The sequence below is a fragment of the Salvelinus fontinalis genome, chromosome 5 (genome assembly GCF_029448725.1).
Source record: "Salvelinus fontinalis isolate EN_2023a chromosome 5, ASM2944872v1, whole genome shotgun sequence".
Taxonomy (NCBI): Eukaryota; Metazoa; Chordata; class Actinopteri; order Salmoniformes; family Salmonidae; genus Salvelinus; species Salvelinus fontinalis.
Genome location: NC_074669.1, coordinates 22,218,342 through 22,245,837, shown reverse-complemented (window position 1 = coordinate 22,245,837; position 27,496 = coordinate 22,218,342). Strand labels below are relative to the sequence as shown.

Genomic DNA, 27,496 nt, shown 5'->3' with positions numbered 1-27,496 from the left:
TCTCTCCGGGATGGTAAAATCAACTGGTCTGTCTGGAAATACTGTTGAGCTGAGGAGAGAGTAAATTAAGAGTTTATTTCCAAAATGCTACAGTACAGTGCTTGACTTGGGCAGGAGCTTAACAGAGCTGAGTACCAGCACCTCAAATGTTCTACTGCTTGTGGTCCTGTTCCTCTTATAGAATATTAGCTCAAAAGTATTGCGGAGCTTCAAAATGAGTACAGGAACCTATTTCAGTCCAAGTCAAGTACTGCTACAGTATATTCACACATTTTTTGCATTTGTGTTTTTTAAAATCATAAATGGTTGCTTATGGGTACCTTCATGTGTTTGTAAAATGTTATTGTTATCAGATTTTTATGAATAGATTTTAGATGTGCATGAAATTGTGTTTTTAGCAAAACGCTATATATCCATTGTTTAGCTGGAATAGAATGCTCGTATCTTGTATATTTGACTGTGATACAGTATGTGGTTGTCTAACCTAGCTATCTTAAGATGAATGCACTTACTATAAGTCACGCTGTATAAGAGCATCTGCTAAATTACAAATGTAATAGTTTTACATACAAATCTCATATTATTGTATAGAATTATTTCATATTTTTTAAATATATTGATGTCACAAATGTGTACAGTTCTTTATTAAAAATGTAATTATTTGTTACATTTCACTGTGTAAATCCTAGCAGTACTACTTATTTCTCTGAGTGAGGCGGATATATAGCATTTTGCAAAGAAAACATGATTATTTGTCTCACTAAAATGAAACCATCAAGTGATATATTTTAAACAACTACATGTCTGTCATTGAACAACCCCAAACTATGACTAGATAGTAAAAAAAACACCTCAATCTCTTTTACAATTTCTTTAAACAACAAAAGCTAATGGAAATGGATATATAGCATTTTGGAATGAAACTCTTCAAATCCCAAGGACCGTGCTGTACAGTAGACTGTAGGGTTAATGGAGGACAGACATGAGTTGTTCACCCACACACTCTATCAATCATAAAGTAAGGCAGTATACCAATACATTTGACTTGGTTTCACAGTTAACAGACTACTCTTATACTAAGGCTCAGTTTTTTGGTGGATTTCTTGAACCTTTTAACTACTTTGACCAACCCAATAATCACTAAAAATAAACCAGGGATGTTCTGTAATTGTGGAGTTTGTCTTTAAATGTATGAATGCAAGACAAAATTGCATTTACAATTGGTTTGTATCAATTGATAAGTAAGCAACAGTCAATAATGTAACAATTATAGTCAGGGCAAACTGCTGATGACCACATAAGATGACAGTGACAGCAAAATAATATTAACAAACAGTAATAATAGTGATCATGGAACCAATAATGAAATATTGTCAATATTTACCCCGTTTGGTCTGAATGTGTGCAATCATCATTCTGTAAATATTTGTGGTAAAACGTGCCATGACTCATTTCCATCATGGATTTGTGCTTCTTCTCAAATAAATGTGTGCTCCAGGGCCTGGTTGCATAAAATATCTTATGTGTTTCCCTTAAGGCTTTCCCTTATTAAGTAATCATTTCCACTTACTTAAGGGAATTCTATTAGGGCGTTGCATAGAGCACCTCAATCATTGCCCTTAGGTAAAGGCATAACTTGCTGGTTGATATTTTCCTTTTGCAACCAGGGCAACTGACTTAAAGGTAAGGAATTTACTAAAGATGTTTTATATAAAACATCTTAAGAGTTTCCTTTAAGGGTTTACCTTAAGGAATACTTTCCCCTTGCCTAAGGGAATTGTTTAAGGGCGTTGCATAGCGCCCCTCAAATATTGTATTAGTTAAGGGCATACTTAAAGGGGTTCTATGGTAGTTTGAAGGCATGTAGGGCAGAAAGAGTATCTTGTTACCATGGAGACACCCTGATTCACGGAATAAATGCCTGGTCAAAGAGATGCTTTGATTTTGTGAGAAAGCAAAATATAACCTCTACAATCAAGACAGGATAACCAAATTGCTTCAGAAGATAATAAACCGAGTTTCTTGTAGATACTTTTTTCTCAACTTGTTTTTATTGCTTTATATTACGTCAAGCCACAGTAGTTTACAGAGTAGCTATAGCAAACTAGCCAGCTATCTTTGTATCCATGGATTGTGCACCTTCCATTGTTTAGCTAAGTAGCTAGCTGGTTGATGTTTTCCTTTTGTCACCAGAGCAAATGAAAGCAACATTCACCTCCACAAATGCTGTTTACATTGATATCCATAGTGAATGAAACACTTAAAGGACCTCACTGGAACCCTTAACTTTTTCACTAAATTTAAGGGGGAAATTCACCTTAAAATGTTTTGCGCTACTGATTTAAGTTAAGGAAACTTTAAAGGAAAATATGAGGGGGAAATTAACCTAAGGTGTTTTATGCAGCCATGCCCAGGCACTGAAAATGCAGTTTGCCTCAGTATATCTACCCATTTCAGAGAAGGTCCTGTAGAATTCCTGTCTGAAATGCTGAGCAATCTATCACAGTCTTAGGGCCAGAAATTAAGGCATTTTGTATTGAACAGTTGCCCTGGGAAGTTGCATTGTACTTCAATCTAAGCATCCTAGTGACTAAGACCTATTGTGATATGTAATTACTGCTACACCATATTGCAAGGAAGTGTTTATCCCAAACTATTAGCTTGGAATGGAGTCTTTACAGACCCAGGGTTACAGCATAGATAGTCAACACCTCGTTTATGGGTGTCGCCCCCAGCCGCCTGCAGTTGTGTAACCCTCCACCCAATACCAGTAACACAAGGAGCCAAGTTTAGATCAGTATTTTGGACAATGCTTCGACATAGTTGTCTCGGTCAAACTCTCTTGGCGTCACTGCCTTGTCGTCACAGTGTGAATGGATCATCAATGCTGACTAGGGGTTCAAGGGCAGATTAGGTCCAGTGTTGGCCACTTCTTTTAAGCCATCACTTTGTATGATTGTGCCACTTATGGAGGTGCAGAAAAGAGATCCCAGGAAGAATCAGTGTGCTCCAAAGTAATTGACTTTCACCTGCCATGACATAGCTGCCGGGAGCCCATATCAGTCCTATTGATTTCCTCAGAAGACCCAGAGGAATCATGTGGGGAATATAAGCCCCCAGATCCCCTGTTTCTCAGCTCTCATACACAAGTCTTTAGCGCAAATGGAATATAAAGAGCTTCCTTAAGGTTCCTAGGCTGCGTATGAAAACCAGGGCCTTGTGCTGCTACTGTAGCCTATCCCTTGGCCCCTGTAGCCTGGCCCCTGTCCCCTGGCCTTTCTCTCACCTTTTGATCCTGCCCACCTGTTCACACATGATGGACAGGTACTGGGTGAGCTTCACCATGACGATTATGATGGTTCCACCAATGAGGGTGCAGGTTGGCCAAAAGAGTGAGTGGAACACTGCCAATCGTCCATAGATGCGTGTCAGTAGAGCACTGTCCTGCTGTTCACCTGGGTCCATGTAACACAGCACCTGCTGCTGTGTTTTCAGACGCTCCAAGATTTTCATGACTACAGTGTGGATCGCATTGAAGTCCTTCTGGCATTTGGGCACATAGAAGCACTAAGAGAACAAAGACAGATTTATTATGAATACAGTGGGTTAACTGCGTGTCTTGGATGAGTTGAATTGAAATATAACCTCTAGAATTTGTTGACAGCTGCAAGTTTTTCACCTCTCACCTCAAGTAATGTATTGAGGTGGAGTCTGGAGTTAATTAGTCGAGGTCCTTCCGTTTCCAGTGTTTTTATGTGGGTGCATTGTGATGAACTATTTATTTATTTTTAGCAAATTAGGGTGGATTAAACCATATTGTTTTCTCATTGTTGCAAGGCAATTCCACGATAATAGTGATGCTGAGAATCAGATCACAGTTAATAAAATGTTGTTTTATTTTATTTTTCACTTTAAAATGTATGTCAAACAAAAACCAATGATTGCAAAGTTAAACAAACAATACCTATGCACAAGGACTACTTTTAACAATTTTCACAGACAATTTTACAAAAACAAATTAACATGATGAGTTAGGCACACCACATCATTTCAATGTGGAAATGTGGGTAATATTTGGTTGAGACGTTGATCAATGAGATTTCAACCTTTATTCACCCACTCAAAAAGACAGCCAGAAGTTTGTTGAATTCCCAATGTGTTGTCACTGCTTTCAACCACCTAAACGCATAACCAAGTTCCAATAGAAAAACAATGTCTGATTTTGGTTTAGTTGTCATCTAAATGTGTTTTCAGTGCGCTTCCAACAATTTTAAAGCACAACAAAGTTCAAATGGTAATACATTGTCAGATATTTTGTGTTTATTCAACAAGTTCATGTATCCCCCCCCCCCCCCACTTTTATTTAACCAGGTAGGCTAGTTATAGCAATTAAATAGCAATTAAACACTGGAGTGATAGATGTGCAGAAGATGAATGTGCAAGTAGAGATACTGGGGTGCAAAGCAGAATAAAAAAATAAAAAAAACAGTATGGGGATGAGGTAGTTGGAGGGGCTATTTACAGATGGGCTATGTACATGTGCAGTGATCTGTGAGCTGCTCTGACAGCTAGTGCTTAAAGTTAGTGAGGGAGATATGAGTCTCCAGCTTCAGTGATTTTTGCAATTCGTACCAGTCATTGGCAGCAGAGAACTGGAAGAAAAGGCGACCAAAGGAGGAATTGGCTTTGGGGGTGACCAGTGAAATATACCTGCTGGAGCGCCTGCTACGGGTGGGTGCTGCTATGGTGACCAGTGAGCTGAGATAAGGCTGGGCTTTACCTAGAAAAATACTTATAGATGACATGGAGCCAGTGGGTTTGGCAACGAATATGAAGCGAGGGCCAGCCAACGAGAGCATACAGGTCGCAGTTGTGGGTAGTATATGGGGCAATGGTGACAAAACAGATGGCACTGTGATAGACTGCATCCTATTTGCTGAGTAGAGTGTTGGAGGCTATTTTGTAAATGACATCGCCGAAGTCAAGGATCGGTAGAATAGTCAGTTTTACGAGGGTATGTTTGGCAGCATGAGTGAAGGATGCTTTGTTGCGAAATCGGAAGCCGATTCTAGATTTAATTTTGGATTGGAGATGCTTATTGTGAGTCTGGAAGGAGAGTTTACAGTCTGACCAGACACCTAGGTATTTGTAGTTGTCCACATATTCTAAGTCAGAACCGTCCAGTGTAGTCTTGCTGTACGGGCGGGCAGGTGCGGGCTGCGATCGGTGGAAGAGCATGCATTTAGTTTTACTTGCATGTAAGAGCAGTTGGAGGCCATGGAAGGAGAGTTGTATGGCATTGAAGCTCGTCTGGAGGTTAGTTAACACAGTGTCCAAAGAAGGGCCAGAAGTATACAGAATGGTGTTGTCTGCGTAGAGGTGGATCAGAGAATCACCAGCAGCAAGAGCGACATCATTGATGTATACAGAATTGAACAATGTGGCACCCCATAGAGACTGCCAGAGGTCCGGACAACAGGCCCTCCGATTTGACACAGTGAACTCCGTGTGAGAAGTAGTTGGTGAACCAGGGAAGGCAGTCATTTTAGAAACCAACGCTGTTGAGTCGGCCGATAAGAATGTGGTGATTGACAGAGTCGAAAGCCTTGGCCAGGTCGATGAATACAGCTGCACAGTAGTGTCTTTTATCAATGGCGGTTATGATATTGTTTAGGACCTTGAGCGTGGCTGAGGTGCACCCATGACCAGCTCGGAAACCAGATTGCATAGCAGAGAAGGTACAGTGGGATTCGAAATGGTCGGTGATCTATTTGTTAACTTGGCTTTCGAAGACCTTATAAAGGCAGGTTAGGATAGATATACATTTGAAGTCGGAAGTTTACATACACCTTAGCCAAATACATTTAAACTCAGTTTTCACAATTCCTGACATTTAATCCTAGTAAACATTTCCTGTCTTAGGTCAGTTAGGATCACCACTTTATTTTAAGAAAGTGAAATGTCAGAATAATAGTAGAGAGAATGATTTACTTCAGCTTTTATTTCTTTAACCAACATTCCCAGTAGGTCAGAAGTTTACATACATTCAATTAGTATTTGGTAGCATTGCCTTTAAATTTTTTAACTTGGTTCAAACGTTTTGTTTAGCCTTCCACAAGCTTCCCACAATAAGTTGGGTGAATTTTGGCCCATTCCTCCTTACAGAGCTTGTGTAACGGAGTCAGGTTTGTAGGCCTCCTTGCTTGCACACGCTTTTTCAGTTCTTTCCACAAATTTTCAATAGGATTGAGGTCAGGGCTTTGTGATGGCCACTCCAATACCTTGATTTTGTTGTCCTGAAGCCATTTTGCCACAACTTTGGAAGTATGCTTGGGGTCATTGTCCATTTGGAAGACCCATTTGCGACCAAGCTTTAACTTCCTGACTGATGTCTTGAGATGTTGCTTCAATATATCCACATAATTTCCCTCTTCATGATGCCGTCTATTTTCTGAAGTGCACCAGTCCGCAAAGCACCCCCACAACATGATGCTGCCACCCCCGTGCTTCACGGTTGGAATGGTGTTCTTCGACTTGCAAGCCTCCCCCTTTTTCCTCCAAACATAACAATGGTCATTATGACCAAACAGTTACATTTTTGTTTCCTCAGACCAGAGGACATCTCTCCAAAAAGTATGATCTTTGTCCCCATGTGCAGTTGGAAACCGTAGTCTGGCTTTTTAATGGAGGTTTTGAAGCAGTGGCTTCTTCCTTGCTGAGCAATCTTTCAGATTATGTCGATATAGGACTCATTTTACTGTGGATATAGATACTTTTGTACTTGTTTCCTCCAGCATCTTCACAAGGTCATTTGCTGATGTTCTGGGATTGATTTGCACTTTTCACACCAAAGTATGTTCATCTGTAGGAGACAGAATGTGTCTCCTTCCTGAGCGGTATGATGGCTGCGTGGTCCCATGGTGTTTATACTTGCATACTATTGTTTGTACAGATGAACGTGGTACCTTCAGGCATTTGGAAATTGCTCCCAAGGATGAACCAGACTTGTGGATGTCCACAATCTTTTTTTCTGAGGTCTTGGCTGATTTCTTTTGACTTTTCCATGATGTTAAGCAAAGAGGCACTGAGTTTGAAGGTAGGCCTTGAAATACATCCACAGGTACACCTCCAATTGACACAAATTATGTCAATTAGCCTTTCAGAAGCTTCTAAAGCCATGACATCATCTTCTGGAACTTTCCAAGCTGTTTAAAGGCACAGTCAACTTAGTGTATGTAAACTTCTGACCCACTGAAATTGTGATACAGTGAAATAATCTGTCTGTGAATAATTTTTGGAAAAATGACTTGTGTCATGCACAAAGTAGATGCCCTAACCGACTTGCCAAAACTATAGTTTGTTAACAAGAAATTTGTGGAGTGGTTGAAAAACTAGTTTTAATGACTCCAACCTAAGTGTATGTAAACTTCCGACTTCGTCTGTAGCAGTTTGGGTCTAGAGTGTCTCCCCCTTTGAAGAGGGGGATGACCACGGCAGCTTTCCAATATTTGGGGATCTCAGACTATATGAAAGAGTGGTTGAACATGCTAGTAATAGGGGTTGCAACAATTTCAGCTGATAATTTTTGAAAGATAGGTTGTCCAGATTGTCTAGCCCGGCTGATTTGTAGGGGTCCAGATTTTGCAGTTCTTTCAGAACATCAGCTATTTGGATTTGGGTGAAGGAGAAATGGGGGAGGCTTGGTGAAGTTGCTGTGGGCTGTTGACCGGGGTAGGGGTAGCCAGGTGGAAAGCATGGCCAGCCGTAGAAAAATGCTTACTGATATGATCAATTATCGTGGATTTATCAGTAGTGACAGTGTTTCCTAGCATCAGTGCAGTGGCAGCTGGGAGGAGGTGCTCTTATTCTCCATGGCCTTTATAGTGTCCCATAACTTTTTTGAGTTTGTGCTACAGGATGTAAATTTCTGTTTGAAAAAGCTAGCCTTTGCTTTCCTAACTGCCTGTGTATATTGGTTCCTAACTTCCCTGAAAAGTTGCATATCGTGGGGTCTATTTGATGCTAATGCAGTACGCCACAGGATGTTTTTGTGCTGGTCAAGGGCAGTCAAGTCTGGAGAGAACCAAGGGCTATATCTGTTCCTGGTGGCATGCTTATTTAAGATGGTGAGGTAAGCACTTTCATAGAATAACAATAACCAGGAATCTTCTACTGACGGAATGAGGTCAATATCCCTCCAGGATACCCGGGCCAGGTCGATTAGAAAGGCCTGCTCGCTGAAGTGTTTTAGTCAGCGTTTGACAGTGATGAGGGGTGGTCGTTTGACCGCAGACCCATTGCGAACGCAGGCAATGAGGCAGTGATCACTGAGATCCTGGTTGAAGACAGCAGAGGTATATTTGGAGGGCAGGTTGGTTAGGATGATATCTATGAGGGTGCCCGTGTTTACGGATTTGGGGTTGTACCTGGTAGGTTAATTGATAATTTGTGTGAGATGAAGGGCATCAAACTTAGATTGTCAACCAGCGTTTTGTCTCAGCGCCTGCTTTTCCCCAGTCTCTCTTTTTCCTCGTCCTCCTGGTTTTGACCCTTGCCTGTCCTTACTCCGAGCCTGCCTGCCGTCCTGTGCCTTTGCCCCTACTCTGGATTACCGACCTCTGGATGACCTGACCCTGGGTCTGCCTGACGTCCTGTACCTTGACCCCACTACTCTGGATTATCGACCCCTGCCACCTGTCTTTTGCCTGCTCCTGTTGTTGCAATAAACATTGTTACTTCAACACAGTCTGCACTTGGGTCTTACCTGAAACCTGATAGTGCTCCATCTAATAGCACAACCAAATAACCTGGATAGCAGTTGAGATTACATTAAAACAGGGGTGTCAAACTAATTCTATATAGTGCCCAGTGTCTGCAATTATAGCAATTATGAAGATCTCCACAGACCTGTGACCTTTGCATGCTATCTTGAACAAACATTTATAGTTACAGTAGGCTAACCTCAAAATGTAGCCATGGATGTGTTACTCATTTTAAGGTTGAATAAATATTGTTACATTAGTTTGTAAGACAAAGTATATTGCTTCAATTTAAGGTTATTACAAAATAAATAATGAATTGTATTTGGTTGACAACTCATCCAAATATCAACATTTGGAGGATATCTAATGCCTGGGTAGTTTCAACTGAGCCACTGGCTTAATCCTATTCTGTAACTTTTATTTTTGGTTTAGTTGGAGACAGTGTCACCAGCAAGCACCACTACACCATCACACCTTCTCCATGCTCCAAAAATCGAAAATCTGTACTCATCAGACCAAAGGACAGATTTCCTACCGGTCTAATGCACATTTCTCGTTTTTCTTTGCCCAAGCCAGTCTCTTTTTCTTATTGGTGTCCTTTAGTAGTGGTTTATTTGCAGCAATTCGACCATGAAGGCCTGATTGACAGTCTCCTCTGAACAGTTGATGTTGAGATGTGTCTGTTACTTCAAGCATTTATTTGGGCTGCAATCTGAGGTGCAGTTAACTCTAATGAACTTATCCTCTGCAGCAGAGGTAACTCTGGGTCTTCCCTTCTTGTGGCGGTCCTCATGAGAGCCAGTTTCATCATAGCGCTTGGTGGTTTTTGTGACTACATTTGAAGAATTTTTCAAAGTTCTTGAAATGTTCTGGATTGACTGATCTTCATGTCTTAAAGTAATGGTGGACTGTCTTGTCTCTTTGCTTATTCAAGCTGTTCTTGCCATAATATGGACTTTGTATTTTACCAAATAGGGCTATCTTCTGTATACCATCCCTACCTTGTCACAACACAACTGATTGGCTCAAACGCATCTACAATGTAGAAAATAGTAAAGATCAAGAAAAACGCTTGAATGAGTAGGTGTGTCCAAATTTTCGACTGGTACTGTGTGTCTCATCTTTCCTTAGAGTGGTCATAATACCTTGTAGGCCAAACCGTTCAGACGCTACAGACGATTTTGTGTGAATTTCGGGATGTATCATGGTCTGACAAACACTGCTCTAGCTCTGTCACCTTTTACTGCAGATGTGGAAGTACGATATAAGCGAATGTGGTTGATTGAGACGCATCCAATGCAAAACCAGATATCTCTATTTTAAACTGACGGATGAATATGGGGATTTTTTTATTATGCTAATTAGATTTCCGCGGGGGCGCGGACATCGTCCTTAGGGGGTTATAACTTTGATTTTTGTTTGAGATGGAGACGTGAATCCAACATATTAATGATTAACTTGAAGATTACATTTGAAATCAACCAAAGTTCAGAAACCCTAGGCCGATATGTGTTGTCTATTTTTAGTTGAACCCTAGGTTGAATTGAAACAATAGTTGATGATGACTTTGCAAATGCTACACAGTGTATTCGGAAGTATTCAGACCGATTGCAAAAATGTCTAAAAAACAGTTTTTGCTTTGTCATTATGGGGTATTGTGCATAGATTGATGAGGGGAAAAAACGATTTCATCCATTTTAGAAAAAGGCTGTAACGTAACAAAATGTGACAAAAGTCAAGGTGTCTGAATACTTTCCAAATGCACTGTATTGGCCTAAATAGTATAATTGATGATATACATGACTTATAAAGTATGGTAACATTTTATTTGCTTTGGTAAGCCTACCCTTTGGAATGACTTCGATAGCATCACAGTGAATATATTTATTTATTAAGAGATCTTTCAACAATCATTCTCATGGTAGCACATCGGTATTAGTCAGTGACAAATATCAAAGCTAAGCAGGACTGGGCATAGTTAAAACCCAGGATGGGATACCAAATGAATAGCTGTAGATAGATCACTTCACCAGTAAGAGGTGCTCCCCAACTATAATTGTTTTTCTGATAGTGGATATAAAGTTTCAAAGGTACAAATTCAACATATTTTATGCCAGGGTTGAAAATTGATCACAGTGATGACATAATCCTGTGCTTTAAATTTCAGCCTCAAAACAAGATTTGCTAACTTTAATAAAAATCTAATGTATTTTCCATGTAAATCCACGTCACAATACGCTGACAAATTACATTGAAACAATATTTATTCAACCAATTTGTGCCTAGTGGGGATGCAAAGTTTGGTAACAGAATGACGGTTTGTGCTGTTGGTGCCGCCGTTCTGTTACCAAACTTCGCATCTGCACTGCTCTTCAAGTAAATGTGTTTTTATACAATTTTCTGTGGAAATGATTAAAAGTAGTCCTTGTGCATAGAGTTGTATGGTTTGTTTAACTTTGCAATCATTGTTTTTTGTTAGACATTTTAAAGTAAAAAATCTGAGTCTCAGCATCAATCACTCTGTTAGCGTGAAACTGGACTACATTAAATTAATTACATGGTAAATACATATTTCATAGTTGTGCTTATATACTGTTTTGTATTGAATCATTTGATTGCACATTGCTACCACATAATTTGTTAGTAAAGATCAGTAAAACCAGGTGTATATTACTGTAGCTGAAGCAAGATAATGAAATATAGGGTTACTGTTGGACATGTTACATTTAGGCATGTCCTCTGTCTCACCTCTGGGTTGGTGTCCTGTGCCTCCTCATTGTGGGAGAGTCGGACAACCTTTCCGGATGTGTTGAGACTGACAAACACCTGTAGGCATGGGTACTTGGAGCTTTTCCAGCACTCAGAGCCGCAGCTGTAGGTACAGTTAATCTCCGCCACGATGGTGGAGTTGAGCACAGTGCAGCTGGATTCCTCCGTCCACACACTACATGGCATGGGGGTGGGGAGGGTAGGGAGCAAAATTAAAGAGTTACTGACCTGTGTATAGCTCTACCCCGGTACCCTCTAACATATTGCTGTCTGGATGCCACACAAGTAAGTTCAACATCACCAACAACTGTATCCAACAACACAACACCCATGATTAACAATGAATTAAATGAAAAAGGAGAAGTTGTAGGAATTTTCAGGATACTGCATGATATGAAGCAGACTGAATCAGTTGAGTAGTAGAAATGGGAGAAAAGATCGACAACACTAGCAAATAGCAGATTATAGTGACTATCTCCAGCTGAATTCCAAAGTCTGTCCACTTTACCGGTGTATCTTAACCTCTTGAATAGCTCAGCATGCTTTATAGTCTACATACTGATATTTGGAAATTAATCTTAGATCTAGGAAAAAGTAATATTCTGAATAACATGCTTTTCACTTTCTCTTTAAGGATAAATGTTGCACTACTTTTTCACTGAATCCAAATAGAAAAGGAACGACTTGAGGTGGAATAAAAAAAAGAAAATTGCAGCACACTGTGGCTTGGAATGACGTTGGTGCCTTGCAGTGTAATTGGTGCTGTATTGTGATAGGCTATTGTGTACGGAAGTTTGTCCCCTGTGTCCCCTGCTTTCATGCTGTAACAGTTACAGTGAGCTCATAGCGCAAATGCTACTCATAAGCCTCAGCTGGCATCTTAAATGCCTCTGACTGCAATTTATGTCCACAACTAAAGTATAGAGGGACCACACCATTTGGAATGCACAGTTTTAGCTACCGAGTGGTAGCTCCCGGGAGGGGCTAATATAGGGGGATTGTATAGTTTGCCATGCACTTTAAAGACAGCTTGGCTAACTGGTGTGTTTCAGTGACAGTTCAGACAGCATTTGAGCCATTATCCTAGACTAGCCAAAGTAATATACACATGGTGACATGATGAAGATCTAACAGCAGCTTTTTCTTTGACATGCATGTGGCTACATGAAGAAAACAAACATCAGGACATTGTGATTGACTTGGTGAGTGAGAGCAAATTACCTGTCTGAGTAGGAGCGCACCATGGTAATGCCCAGCACAAAGTACATCATCACAGAGAAGAGGATCATGCTGAGTCCCAGGAGAATAGCTCTGTCCTCCCCAGCCTTCAGCGCTGTCACTGTCTTCCTCTTGTCTAGCACGTCATACTCCCGAACCTTCTGATAAATAGTCCTGATTCATACATTACCAACACACACACAACAGGGTTGCATCATGAGGTCATCTGGCTTGACCAAATGGCATTAGTCAAATCAATACATAATTAATAGCCTTTTAAGGGTTAATATGAATTTAATTATCTTCTCTTGGGCATGGACATGCAAAGCTTGAAATAAATTATTTTTTACATTTTGCACACTGATCATGTGATTTACTTTCCATCACGAATAATGCGAAAACGTCATAGCTAATATTACTGTTGACTGGTAGACCAGTAGATAATGAGATATTCGTTTTTATTTTCAGGGGTGGAGTTTTTCCAAATACAAACTGACAGATTTTCCTTTTTATTCACAATTATTGTAGCTTAAAGCTGGGTGCACAAATGTGATTCTCATTGATGTAAAAAAGCTGAAAAGCTTTTACAAACCAACAAAAAATAATTAGACATCGTAGAATTAAGCACATCCAAATCTTAGTAAAGCTTGTTACAGATGTAAGTATAATGATATTAACTAGATTTTTGATTTAAAAAAAATATATATATAAAACTCAGTGTCAGATTTACCAAGCATTTGTTACGGTGACAAATTCATGTCTTAAGTTTGTCTGTTGTTCCCTTTCAAAAACACAATTACAAACTTTTCAGAAGTGCATCATAGATCTGCCCCATGATTCTTGGTGCTGTGTAAAGTATAAAGGGTACCATACCTTCTCTCACTTCCTGATCCCTGAGCTCCTTTGCTTCCTGCCCATAGGAACATCCTCTCTGAGGACTCTCTGTGCCCACCACCACTCACAGAGGGCGTCACACAGGGCTGCTGAGACCACCTGCCAGGGACAGACACAAACACTCAGTGACCCATGTGCCCCTCAGTCTCCACACACCTATCCTGGAAGTGCCACCCCCTCAGAGCCTGGTCAGGATAACCCACAGCCAGGTGAGAAGAGTTTTCTCACTGAATGACTTCATCAACCCTATTCATCTTCTGCAGAAAGAAAAAGCAACGTATTCCACAGAGTTTAGAGCCACTCGCCATCCACTAGGATAGTCACCAAGGTGAATCATCTTTTGAATGTTTGAAGAGCTGGAGTTCACAGAGGCAAAGAGGGAGCAGCAGCAGCACGCATCCACCTGAGGCACACGAACAGCACCCATGGCACACACGCTTTCCTGTGTGCTTCAAGACCACTCGTCTGGCACTTAATTTCCTGCCTGTTCATTTGTTATTGACTATTCATAGTCTGAGCGACGGCGACGGGCTGGTGGAATGATGAGGTTTCCAGGCGCAGAGGACTTGCGAAAGCATTGATCCCTTCCGACTATTCAGCAGTAAGAGGTGAGAGGCATTCAAAGCCTCCCTCCTCCCCTGAACCTCCTCCCCAACCTCTCTCTGTTAATTGGTCATAATGTAGAGCCTCCTAGCAATGTAGTTGCATTGGAGTTTTCAGGGAAAATGAATAACTGCTCGGAGTAGTAAGGAAAGTAGTGGGATTGCCCAAACCCTTTTTGTTCATATTAGGAGATTTAAACACAAACATCCACTCTCATTATGTAGATAAGGTTCACAGAGAAGGTTTTGATTGTGTGTGTGTGTGTGTGTCTGTCTTTGCTCATCAATAGATTATTGTGTTTCTATCTCCTGCCTTAGTAAAGACTCTGAGATTAATAAATAGGCTATGTAATTCTCCAACTTTGGACCTTGGGTTTTTCTTTGCCTCCTGAACTATTTTCCTCATTGTGCATGGGGGCAAGTTTACCACTGTTCCAGTGTTTTTAAACTTCTTAATTGTTGCCCTAATAGTGGTAAGTGCCCACTGGGTACAAACTGGTTAAATCAACATTGTTTCAACGTAATTGGTCAACGTATTGTGACGTAGAATCTAGGTGGAAAATACATTGGATTTGAAAAAAGTAATCAACTGTTGTTTTTAAAAATTTCAACCACAGGGTTATATCATTATGGTAACCAACTTTCAACATAGACAAACCTTGTATTTAAGATGTTTAATTCCTGCCTTTGAAACAAAGTCAGATCTTCAAAGTAATATCCACTATGAGAAAAAAAACTACAGGCTAGGCAGCACCTCTTATTGGAGCGTTGGTCATCTATCTACAGCTATCGTTTTGGTCACCCATCCAGGATTTTAACCAAGCCCAGCCCTGCTTAGTTTTGATATTGTCACTGACTATTACCAATGTGCTATCGTGAGAATGACGGTTGAGATATCTCCACTTAATAGATTCACTGTTGCTATCAAAGTCATTCCAAAGGGTAGGTTTAAATAACAGAGCAAATGAAACGTAAGCATACATACCTTTTCAATCAAAAATCATAGTGATGTGGTGAGGGGGACTAAATCAAACTGTATTTAAAGTTTGATTTGATTTAGTCCAATTCTTGAACTTGTTTGGTTGAAATGGAGACGTGAATCCAACATATCAATTATTCATTTGTAGACAAACTGGAATTAAAGCCAGAGTCAGTGGCACAGATGGAACTATCCAAGCAGAAGATAAATCTTCTTCATATGTTGATATTTGATGGCATTGAGAAACAATATTCAATATCAGTTTTGCAATATAGTAAATAACCTATTAACTTGTTGGCAAGTTAACAAATGCTATGTTGGATTTACATCACAACCAAAAATACAAGTGACAGAGTATAATTAAGTAAGTGGCTCAGATGGAACTATCCAAGCAGTAAATACATCTCCTTTAAATGTTGATATTTGGTTGCGTTGTCAACCAAACACAACCAAACTCAATATTACCTTTGTAATATAATATAGTAAATAGCCTACAGTGAAGGATATCTTACAAACGAATGTAACAGTATTTATTCATCCTTAAAATGAGTAACACGTCATGGCCACATTTTGAGGTTACTGTAACAATAAATATATTCTTATGTAATCATAGAAAGCCTGCATGTTCAAGGTCATAGGTCTATGAAAATCTTCACAAATGCTATGAGGTTCTGCAAGGCATTTATGACTTGCACCATGTACTTTAATGTAATCTCAACTGCAATCCAGGTCATTTTGGTTGTGCTATTAGATGAAGCGCAGGGATTACAGATTAAAACTTGTATAAATAAACAAAATATCAGACATTGAATTTCTAACCTTCAAACCAAGCAGTACATGTAACCGTAATCTCTCTACATTCAGTAGGGTTCTCTCTAAATAAACACTGTTATTAGATGGCTCCACACACTAGTCAGGGGATAGTCTGAGCGACGGCGACGGGCTGGTGGAATGATGAGGTTTCCAGGCGCAGAGGACTTGCGAAAGCATTGATCCCTTCCGACTATTCAGCAGTAAGAGGTGAGAGGCATTCAAAGCCTCCCTCCTCCCCTGAACCTCCTCCCCAACCTCTCTCTGTTGATTGGTCATAATGTAGAGCCTCCTAGCAATGTAGTTGCATTGGAGTTTTCAGGGAAAATGAATAACTGCTCGGAGTAGTAAGGAAAGTAGTGGGATTGCCCAAACCCTTTTTGTTCATATTAGGAGATTTAAACACTAACATCCACTCTCATTATGTAGATAAGGTTCACAGAGAAGGTTTTGATTGTGTGTGTGTGTGTGTGTCTGTCTTTGCTCATCAATAGATTATTGTGTTTTTATCTCCTGCCTTAGTAAAGACTCTGAGATTAATAAATAGGCTATGTAATTCTCCAACTTTGGACCTTGGGTTTTTCTTTGCCTCCTGAACTATTTTCCTCATTGTGCATGGGGGCAAGTTTACCACTGTTCCAGTGTTTTTAAACTTCTTAATTGTTGCCCTAATAGTGGTAAGTGCCCACTGGGTACAAACTGGTTAAATCAACATTGTTTCAACGTAATTGGTCAACGTATTGTGACGTAGAATCTAGGTGGAAAATACATTGGATTTGAAAAAAGTAATCAACTGTTGTTTTTTTAAAATTTCAACCACAGGGTTATATCATTATGGTAACCAACTTTCAACATAGACAAACCTTGTATTTAAGATGTTTAATTCCTGCCTTTGAAACAAAGTCAGATCTTCAAAGTAATATCCACTATGAGAAAAAAAACTACAGGCTAGGCAGCACCTCTTATTGGAGCGTTGGTCATCTATCTACAGCTATCGTTTTGGTCACCCATCCAGGATTTTAACCAAGCCCAGCCCTGCTTAGTTTTGATATTGTCACTGACTATTACCAATGTGCTATCGTGAGAATGACGGTTGAGATATCTCCACTTAATAGATTCACTGTTGCTATCAAAGTCATTCCAAAGGGTAGGTTTAAATAACAGAGCAAATGAAACGTAAGCATACATACCTTTTCAATCAAAAATCATAGTGATGTGGTGAGGGGGACTAAATCAAACTGTATTTAAAGTTTGATTTGATTTAGTCCAATTCTTGAACTTGTTTGGTTGAAATGGAGACGTGAATCCAACATATCAATTATTCATTTGTAGACAAACTGGAATTAAAGCCAGAGTCAGTGGCACAGATGGAACTATCCAAGCAGAAGATAAATCTTCTTCATATGTTGATATTTGATGGCATTGAGAAACAATATTCAATATCAGTTTTGCAATATAGTAAATAACCTATTAACTTGTTGGCAAGTTAACAAATGCTATGTTGGATTTACATCACAACCAAAAATACAAGTGACAGAGTATAATTAAGTAAGTGGCTCAGATGGAACTATCCAAGCAGTAAATACATCTCCTTTAAATGTTGATATTTGGTTGCGTTGTCAACCAAACACAACCAAACTCAATATTACCTTTGTAATATAGTAAATAGCCTACAGTGAAGGATATCTTATAAACGAATGTAACAGTATTTATTCATCCTTAAAATGAGTAACACGTCATGGCCACATTTTGAGGTTACTGTAACAATAAATATATTCTTATGTAATCATAGAAAGCCTGCATGTTCAAGGTCATAGGTCTATGAAAATCTTCACAAATGCTATGAGGTTCTGCAAGGCATTTATGACTTGCACCATGTACTTTAATGTAATCTCAACTGCAATCCAGGTCATTTTGGTTGTGCTATTAGATGAAGCGCAGGGATTACAGATTAAAACTTGTATAAATAAACAAAATATCAGACATTGAATTTCTAACCTTCAAACCAAGCAGTACATGTAACCGTAATCTCTCTACATTCAGTAGGGTTCTCTCTAAATAAACACTGTTATTAGATGGCTCCACACACTAGTCAGGGGATGCCTGGAAGCAGATTGAGGGGGCATACCTTTTTGTCACTGTGTCTTTAGCCAAGCGACGTGCTAATGCTGCCTTTTGGAGCCCTGACACATTGAAACGAGAACAGATTATTGCACTGTTCTCACCTAACTACCTGCCGGACGTCTGATGTGGCACACAGGAGAATCTATTTAGCAGCGTGTTTATTAGGGACAATCCTGCATATGAGCTCTGTCTTTATGAAAGGACAATTGTTGACAAGTTCATCAAGAGGGGTAGTTATACTGTACATGAGACCAACACTATGTGCACAGTACACTACACACTGTAACTAGAATGCACCTTATGTGCCTGTTGTTGAGTCAGAGCAAATGTAGAAAACAATGCATCCCATTTAAAAGGGCAACCTGTTGCCTCCTCGTATAGTAGCAGGATGATTAGCTATGTTGCATCACTAGTGTCCATAGTGTCCCATTAGCAGAGATGGCTTCATTAGCCCTGTGATTTGTTCACCTCTCATATTTAACACATAATTACATGCCTAATCTTGCATGAAATTGCGCTAATGACATTACCAAAGGTAAACTCCAAAGGAGAACATTGTTGATGAGATTAAAACATAGAGATAAAGCTGTGTTGTATCGTATTATTACATTTGTGCCTTCACTTAGATGCTGACAGTATTTCTGGCTACTGTGAAATAGCTGCATCTCTGTTCACAGCAGACCAATTAGATGAATCAGAGCAATCACAGACTGATGCCTTATCTTGAGTCTGTGCCTAGTGTCATGAAGTATTGACAGAAAAGTCAGGAGTCTGGGGTATAACGATAAATTACATGAGGGGATTCACTGGAATGTGCTTGCTCATTGTGTTGTCTGTCTCACTAAAGTCTGCCTTTGCACATATGAAATGTGTTTAGCCGTCTATTGAAGACTGTCTACAGAGATGTATTAATTCAAAGAACCTATGCCACTAGTACTACATTGAATTTAGATGCTTGTTGTCTGTCACACTCTCTTGCAAGTTTTACACAATAATAAAGCAAACCTTGTCCTGTCTGCACGTATTCATCTACTGTCGTCATCAGGCAATTATTATGATCTGTTAATGGGAGCATTCTTTCAGGTCTATTGCTTTAATTAGAATGTCATTATGTAAACTTTATCCACTGCCGGAGGCTAATGGCTGCAGAGTGAACAGGAGCATCCAACAGCTCTGCTGTCTGGGACATATAGGCAGACACAGGTGTCTCCACACACAGGACCATGGTGAGCTCTCATGTTTTACAATCCTGATTTAAGAGAACTACCAGGAGGCATCTGCCAGACCGCATCATCAATGACTCAGGGGGGTGTCACAGTAAAACAGGACAGTGCTCCAAGACAGTGTATGGTGCTGACATGCAGGCAGCAGCATATGCCAACCATACCACTGTGTTAAGCCTTAAGGCCATGTGGAAAAACCATGTTGTTCATTCAGAAAATATGTCAAGGTCAGCTGGGTGAAACTCCTCCAAAGCCTTCTGAGCAACACTCCCTGGACACCAGCGTGCTACACACAATGACTTTCAGGTTTGTCCCTAAATGAATATCATTAAAAACCTCCCCCAGACACATCTTCTGTTCAACACCTACGTATTTCCCTTTGCACTTTCCCTTCTTTTAGCTAAATGGAGACAAACATATATTCCACAGTGTCCTCATCAGAACTCAAATAGTGCCTCCAAAGTGCATGAGTAATGCAGTGACTTTAAAGTGTAGGCTACCAGCAGGCAGACTTGTACTATTTAAGCAAAATAACCAAAACATGGGGAACTCTTAGAATGTTTTATGGCTATCAATAAAGTTGTTCTCTGGGAAATGTAGAGAGTTTTCTCCATTCCCCATCCCTCTCGCTCATCTTTATGCATTGCCAGCCAGTTGCTTACATCTAAAAGCCCTGTGTCCATTTGCAGTTCTTTCCAGCATTGCCAAGGCAGTGCATCTCCAAAATTACAACTAAAGTGGTTTGCCTTTAATTAAGCATTAGCTGCCAAAAAGAGGGACTTTAATGAGCTCATAAAAACAAATCCACAATGCTTAAATGTGTTAAGCGTCAACCTGGTTCCACCTGAGCACTAAACTACTGTAGCTCTGCTTGCCTGAGTGGCCATTTTGGGCTGAGGCTTCTGTCTCAATGTTAAACAGTTTCTTACAGTAATGGCTTGAATCCAGTATGGGATTGTTCCTCTCAAAAAGCCAGTTTATTTCAAATTTGTCAAAGTATTGTAAGAAATGGGAGAGAGTACCCTACTAAGGTGCATAGTGCCAGAAGATCTTTGACACCTCCTGTCCGGGGAAAGAGGGCTGGCTTCGGCAACATAAGACATTAAGACATTCCTTGGATTTCAAAAACACAAAATGTACGTCAATCACTCCCAAATACCACCATGATACTATGTGATAGTAACAGAGTCAGTGAGGAGGGCGAAGGGGTTGGAATTCTACATCATTGGATGGAGAGCAGTGGGTGTGTTTAAAAGGCAGGTGCTGTACTATTTGTGGTCTGTAAATAGAGGCTAAGGACTTGGTGCCGGGCCACTACAGCAATCCATTGGTCCAGGCTTCTCTCCAGAGCTGCTGAGAAGCCAAATTACAGGGACCCAGGCAGGGTGGGCAGAGCCTGTCCATGGAGGGGATGATTAGGGAATGATAACTGGGCACAGGGGTAACATTTAGCGCCCCAGTTAAGCTTTCAAACTGAGGACATTTATGTCATTGAATCAGTAGCACTTGCAACATGGTGTGTGTTTTATATTTGATATTTTTAGTTCTCGTGATTTAGAAATAGCAGGCTGTGGCAGTGTCATTATGATTGTAATTGTGTTTTTGACCTTCCTCTGAGGCATCTTGAAAAGATCCTTCTATTCTTCCTGCCATTTTGATATCAATCATTCTCCATTGAAGACAAATCTGTGAGGGACAAAGTGGTTCTCTTGGACTGACTGTTCAATGTCATGTCTTATCCTAGTAGTGAGACAATAAACACAACTTAATAGCAGTGTGACATGAAGACTACAGTATGCGTCAAAAAGTAACAGTTCATGCTCCCATGACTTATCATAGGGAAAATACATAATTGTAAGAAATTCATAGTTGTTTTGAGAATTAAGTTTACTCACTCTACTTTTTGTAATAAGGCACACACTGAGTAAAGATCACATTGCAAGTGTTTATATCCAGACCGGATGCATTGTTAGCTTAAGACTAATTAGGACTCTGCTTTTTACCATGGAACAAATAAAGAAAATCTTCAGTTTTGGGGCATCATATAGTGTAGGATGTACTGTAGTAGCCCAGGCAGTACATGTTCAACACATTTTCTTGAAATATTTGTGTCAAGCAGGACACTGTAAAAGTAGAAGGCAACAAACACATGCAGCTTATATACCCAGGACCAACAATACACAAGGTGTCACGTTCCTGACCTGTTTTCTGTTATTTTTGTATGTGTTTAGTTGGTCAGGGCGTGAGTTGGGGTGGGCTGTCTATGTTTTGTGTTTCTATGTTTAGGTCATTGGTAATTAGCCTTATATGGTTCTCAATCAGGGACAGGTGTTTGACGTTTCCTTTGATTGAGAACCATATAAAGGTATGCTTGTCTTCCGTGTCTGTGTCTGTGCACCACACGGGACTGTTTCGTTTGTGCGTTCTTTTGTGTCGTCTGTACCTGTTCATGCGTTCTTCGTGTATATGTAAGTTCGTTTTGTTCAGGTCTGTTGACTTCGTTTATTATTTTGTAAATTCTCAAGTGTGTTTAGTTTTCGTCTTGTTTAATAAATATCATGTCGTATCACAACGCTGCACTTTGGTCCAATCCCTACTCCTCCTCTTCGGACGAAGAGGAGGAGGACAACCGTTACACAAGGCTTGTTGATTCTACAAAGAGATTATATTGTACAATGTTCACTTCAAAAAGAGAAATGTAGTGGATACACAGTAGCTTAACTTGTTTGTTTCAGTATTGATTCAAACATTCATCATCCATATCTTAATTTTATACCAAGTACACAATCACTCCCAATTTACAATCATGTTACGTCATGGTATGTCTTTTGGGACCGTTTGTAAGAACCTGGTTATAACTGGAATGGGAGTTAGCACGTTGGACTAAATATTGAACAAAGAAACCTTCCAACAGCATGTTCACTTTATTAATAAATGTGTCATGAAAGGCATACTGAAGAAATGAGTGTGATCAATGTAAGCGAGGTCCTTGTAAATATTTGTCTGAGGGTGAGCATGCACTCAGGTGACTAAGGCTCTTCATGGTAAAGCCCTGTCTGTTTCCCTGAGCTTTCAGCCTTTTCTAACCATGCAGCAGAGGAGAAACCAGACTGAGAGTAACCCTAAGTATCAAAACAGCCTGAATCTCACCTTTGTTCCAAAGAGGTTGGGCATGCAGCAGAGTCAGGGATCAGTGTTTCTGGTGAGTCATCCAACATGGCCGCTCGCTACACTACCACTGGGACTTCCCATGCACTGTCTACCAGGAGACTATTCGAAAGCGACAGGCAACAAGATTTACACACCACTCTTGTCAATCCAGTCTGAGCATTTGTCAATATTGTTGTGAGTGGAAAGAGGAGGCTTCCGGCAGCAGCCGTCAATTGGTTAATGTAAAATATGTGGTGTTCCTCAGGCCATGCCTCCAGGCAGGAATCCACCCAGCAGGCTTTTAATCACACTCATTCAGACCCATTCAAAGAGGCCCTGCTGCAGCAACATACCAACAAAGACCATGTATCACGACTGGCCAATAATACGTATCCTGAAAGTGTCATTTCCCTCACTATTTCAGCTACATTCTCAAGCACAACTGCCTCTGTCTCAACTGTTCTTGTCAACTGTTTTGCTATTGAGGCAAAGGTGTAATGAAAGATTTTATGTGACACTGACATTTTTTATATCCATTGGTGGAAAAAGTACTCAAATGTCATACTTGAGTAAAATAAAAGACACCTTAATAGAAAATGACTTTTACAAGTGAAAGTCACCCAGTAAAATAGTAGTTGAGTTAAGTCTAAAAGTATTTGGTTTTAAAAATACTTAAGTATCAAACGTAAAAGTATTAATAATTTAAAATTCCTTACAATAAATTCAGCAAAAAAAGAAACGTCCCTTTTTCAGAACCCTGTCTTTCAAAGATTATTTGTATAAATCCAATAACTTCACAGATCTTCATTGTAAAGGGTTTAAACACTGCTTCCCATGCTTGTTCAATGAACCATAAACAATTAATGAACATGCATCTGTGGAATGGTCGTTAAGACACTAACAGTTTACAGACAGTTGGCAATTAAGATCACAGTTATGAAAACTTAGGACACTAAAGAGGCCTGTCTACTGACTCTGAAAAACACCAAAAGAAAGATGCCCAGGGTCCCTGCTCATCTGTGTGAACGTGCCTTAGGCATGCCTGCAGCATGACAATGCCACCAGCCATACTGCTCGTTCTGTGCGTGATTTCCTGCAAGATAGGGATGTCAGTGTTCTGCCATGGCCAATGAAGAGCCCGGATCTCAATCCCATTGAGCACGTCTGGGACCTGTTGGATCGGGAGGGTGAGGGCTAGGGTCATTCCCCCCAGAAATATCTGGGAACTTGCAGGTGCCTTGGTGGAAGAGTGGGGTAACATCTCACATCAAGAACTGGAAAATCTGGTGCAGTCCATGAGGAGGAGATGCACTGCAGTACTTAATGCAGCTGGTGGCCACAACAGATACTGACTGTTACTTTTGATTTTGACCTCCCCTTTGTTCAGGGACACATTATTCCATTTTTGTTCGTCACATGTCTGTGGAACTTGTTCAGTTAATGTCTCAGTTGTTTAATCTTGTTATGTTCATACAAATATTTACACATGTTAAGTTTGCTGAAAATTAACGCAGTTGACAGTGAGAGGACGTTTCTTTTTTTGCTGAGTTTGTTATGCAAACCAGACAGCAGAACTGTATTGTTTTTTTAACTTTATGGATAGCCAGGGGCACACTCCAACACTCAGACATTAATTTACAAACAAAGCATTGGTGTTTAGTGAGTCCGCCAGATCAGAGGCAGTAGGGATGACCAGGGATGTTTTCTTGATAAGTGCGTGAATTTGACAATTTTTCCTGTCAAAATGCAACGAGTTCTTCTGGGTGTCAGGGGAAATGTATGGAGTAATAAGTACATTATTTTCTTTAGGAATGTAGTGAAGTAAAAGTAAAAGTTGTCAGAAATATAAATACATTGCCTTGCAAAAGTATTTACCCCCCTTGGCATTTCTTTCCTATTTTGTAGCATTACAACCTGTCATTTAAATGGATGTTTATTTGGATTTCATGTAATGGACATACACAAAATAGTCCAAATTGGTGAAGTGAAATGAAAAAAATAACTTATTTAAAAAGATTTAAAAAAAATACAAAACGTAAAAGTGGTGCGTGCATATGTTTTCACCCCCTTTTCTGTGAAGCCCATAAATAAGATCTAGAATAATTACCTTCAGAAGTCACATAATTAGTTAAATAAAGTCCACCTGTGTGCAATCTAAGTGTCACATGATCTGTCACATGATCTCAGTATATATACACCTGTTCTGAAAGGCCCCAGAGTCTGCAACATCACTAAGCAAGAGGCACCATGAAAACCAAGGAGCTCTCCAGGGACAAAGTTGTGGAGAAGTACAGATCAGGGTTGGGTTATAAAAAAATATCAGAAACTTTGAACATTCCACGGAGCACCATTAAATCCATTATTAAAAAATGGAAAGAATATGGCACCACAACAAACCTGCCAAGAGATGGCCACACACCAAACATCACAGACCAGGCAAGGAGGGTATTAATCAGAGAGGCAACAAAGAGACCAAAGATAACCCTGAAGGAGCTGCAAAGCTCCACAGCGGAGATTGGAATATCTGTCTATAGGCCCACTTTAAGCCATACACTCCACAGAGCTGGGCTTTATGGAAGAGTGGCCAGAAAAAAGCCATTGCTTAAAAAAAATGAGCAAACACGTTTGGTGTTCGCCAAAAGGCATGTAAGAGACTCCCAAAACAAATGGAAGAAGATACTCTGGTTAGATGAGACTAAAATGTAGCTTTTTGGCCATCAAGGAAAATGCTACGTCTGGCGCAAACTCAACACCTCTCATCAACCCGAGAACACCATCCCCACAGTGAAGCATGGTGGTGGCAGCATTATGCTGTGGGTATGTTTTTACATCGGCGGGGAATGGGAAACTGGTCAGAGTTAAAGGAATGATGAATGGCGCTAAATACAGAGAATTTCTTGAGGGTAACCTGTTTCAGTCTTCCAGAGATTTGAGACCTGGACGGAGGTTCACCTTCCAGCAGGACAATGACCCTAAGCATACTGATAGAGAAACACTTGAGTGGTTTAAGGGGAAACATTTAAATGTCTTGGAATGGCCTAGTCAAAGCCCAGACCTCAATCCAATTGAGAATATGTGGTATGATTTGAAGATTGCTGTACACGAGCGGAACCCATCTAACTTGAAGGAGCTGGGGCAGTTTTGCCTTGAAGAATGGGTAAAAATCCCAGTGGCTAGATGTGCCAAGCTTATAGAGACATACCCCAAGAGCTTTGCAACTGTATATGCTGCAAAAGGTGTCTCTACAAAGTATTGGCTTTTTTTTTGGGGGGGGGGGGTAAATAGTTATAGAGGCTCAAGTTCTGTTTCTTGTTTGTTTCACAATTAAAAAATATTTCACATCTTCAAAGTGGTAGGCATGTTGTGTAAACCAAATGATACAAACCCCCCAAAAATGTATTTTAATTCCAGGTTAAAAGGCAACAAAATAGGAAAAATGCCAATGAGGGTGAATACTTCCGCAAGCCACTGTAGTAAAGTAAAGTACAGATACCCCAAAAAACAATTTAAGTAGTGGATCGTGGACTATATAAAATGGAGGGCCAAACAGGCCTCCATTTACATCAATGGGACTGAAGTGGAGAAGGTCGAGAGTTTCAAGTCCCCTGGTGTCTACATCACCAACTATCATGGTCCAAACACACCAAGGCAGTTGTGAAGAGGGCACGACAGCACCTTTTCCCCCACAGGACACTGAAAAGATTTGTCATGGGTCCCCAGATCCACAAAAAGTTCTACAACGGCACCATCGAGAGCATCCTGACCGGTTGCATTACCTCTACAGAGGGTAGTGCGTACGGCCCAGTACATCACTGGGACCAAGCTTCCTTACATCCAGGACCTATATACTAGGAAGTGTCAGAGGAAGGCCCAAAAAATTGTCAGACTCCAGTCACTTAAGCTATAGACTGTTCTCTCTGCTACTGCACAGCAAACGGTACCAGAGCGCCAAGTAAAGGACCAAAAGGCTCCTTAACAGCTTCTCCCCCCAAGCCATAAGACCGCTGAACAACTAAACTAATCAAATGGCCACCCGCACAATTTACATTGACCTGTAACCCCGCACATTGACTTGGTACCGGTACCCCCTGTATATAGCCTTGTTACTGTTATGTACTTTTCTTGTGTTACCTTTTTTTTACTTTAGTAAATATTTTATTAACTCTATTTCTTGAACTGCATTGGAAAGGGGGATACCTAGTCAGTTGTACAACTGAATGCCTTCAACTGAAATGTGTCTTCCACATTTAACCCAATCCCTCTGAATCAGAGAGGTGCCGGGGGCTGCCATAATCAACAGCCACGTCTTCAGGCGCCCAGGGAACAGTGGGTTAACTGCCTTGCTTGTCAGCTTGGGGATTTGATCCAGCAACCTTCGGTTACTGTCCCAATGAACTAAACACTAGGCTACCTGTTGGTTAAGGGCTTGTTTGCAAGCATTTAATGGTAAGGTCTATACCTGTTGTATTCAGCACATGTGACAAATAATATTTTATTTGATTTAAAGTATTTCTACTTAAGTACTTTACACTACTGTTTACATCAAAATCAAATCAAATCAATCACATCACCCTAAAGCAAATAAGCAACTTGAATAATACGTTACTTGGATAGGTTTGGTTGCTTGAGTTCTGTAAATATCTTATTTTTGTTTTGCTTGTCAGAAGTTCTGAATGACTGACTCAGAGTTTGATTCAATGTAATTTGCAGAATATCTCTCAGGAATTAGCTAATTAGTCAAACAGTACTTAGGAAAGACTAAACACCGGTAGAACACAAACAAAACATCCCATCACCTTCTGTGCACAATAAGCTAAATACAGAGTTGTTTATGTCAACAATCTCTTCTTTTATGACCATAAAAACCTTTTGAGCACCTTGTCCTGTCCCATCTCAAAACCACCACTGACGCCCTCCTTGACCCCATGCAGTTCGCCTAACGAGCAAATAGGTCTGTGGACTATG

At 40.2% G+C, this 27,496-nt stretch overlaps 1 protein-coding gene across 1 annotated transcript; it reads right to left on the bottom strand.

The window, feature by feature from the left end:
- Window positions 1-149: 149 nt before the first annotated feature.
- LOC129855304 (calcium-activated potassium channel subunit beta-2-like) lies at window positions 150-22,659 on the bottom strand. Its single transcript, XM_055922827.1, has 5 exons — window positions 22,532-22,659; window positions 13,623-13,742; window positions 12,753-12,923; window positions 11,511-11,706; window positions 150-3,567 (listed from the first exon to the last, which is right to left on the bottom strand). The coding sequence occupies exons 1-5, from the start codon at window positions 22,597-22,599 to the stop codon at window positions 3,283-3,285; spliced, it is 840 nt and encodes a 279-aa protein (XP_055778802.1). The 5' UTR covers window positions 22,600-22,659; the 3' UTR covers window positions 150-3,282.
- Window positions 22,660-27,496: the final 4,837 nt, after the last annotated feature.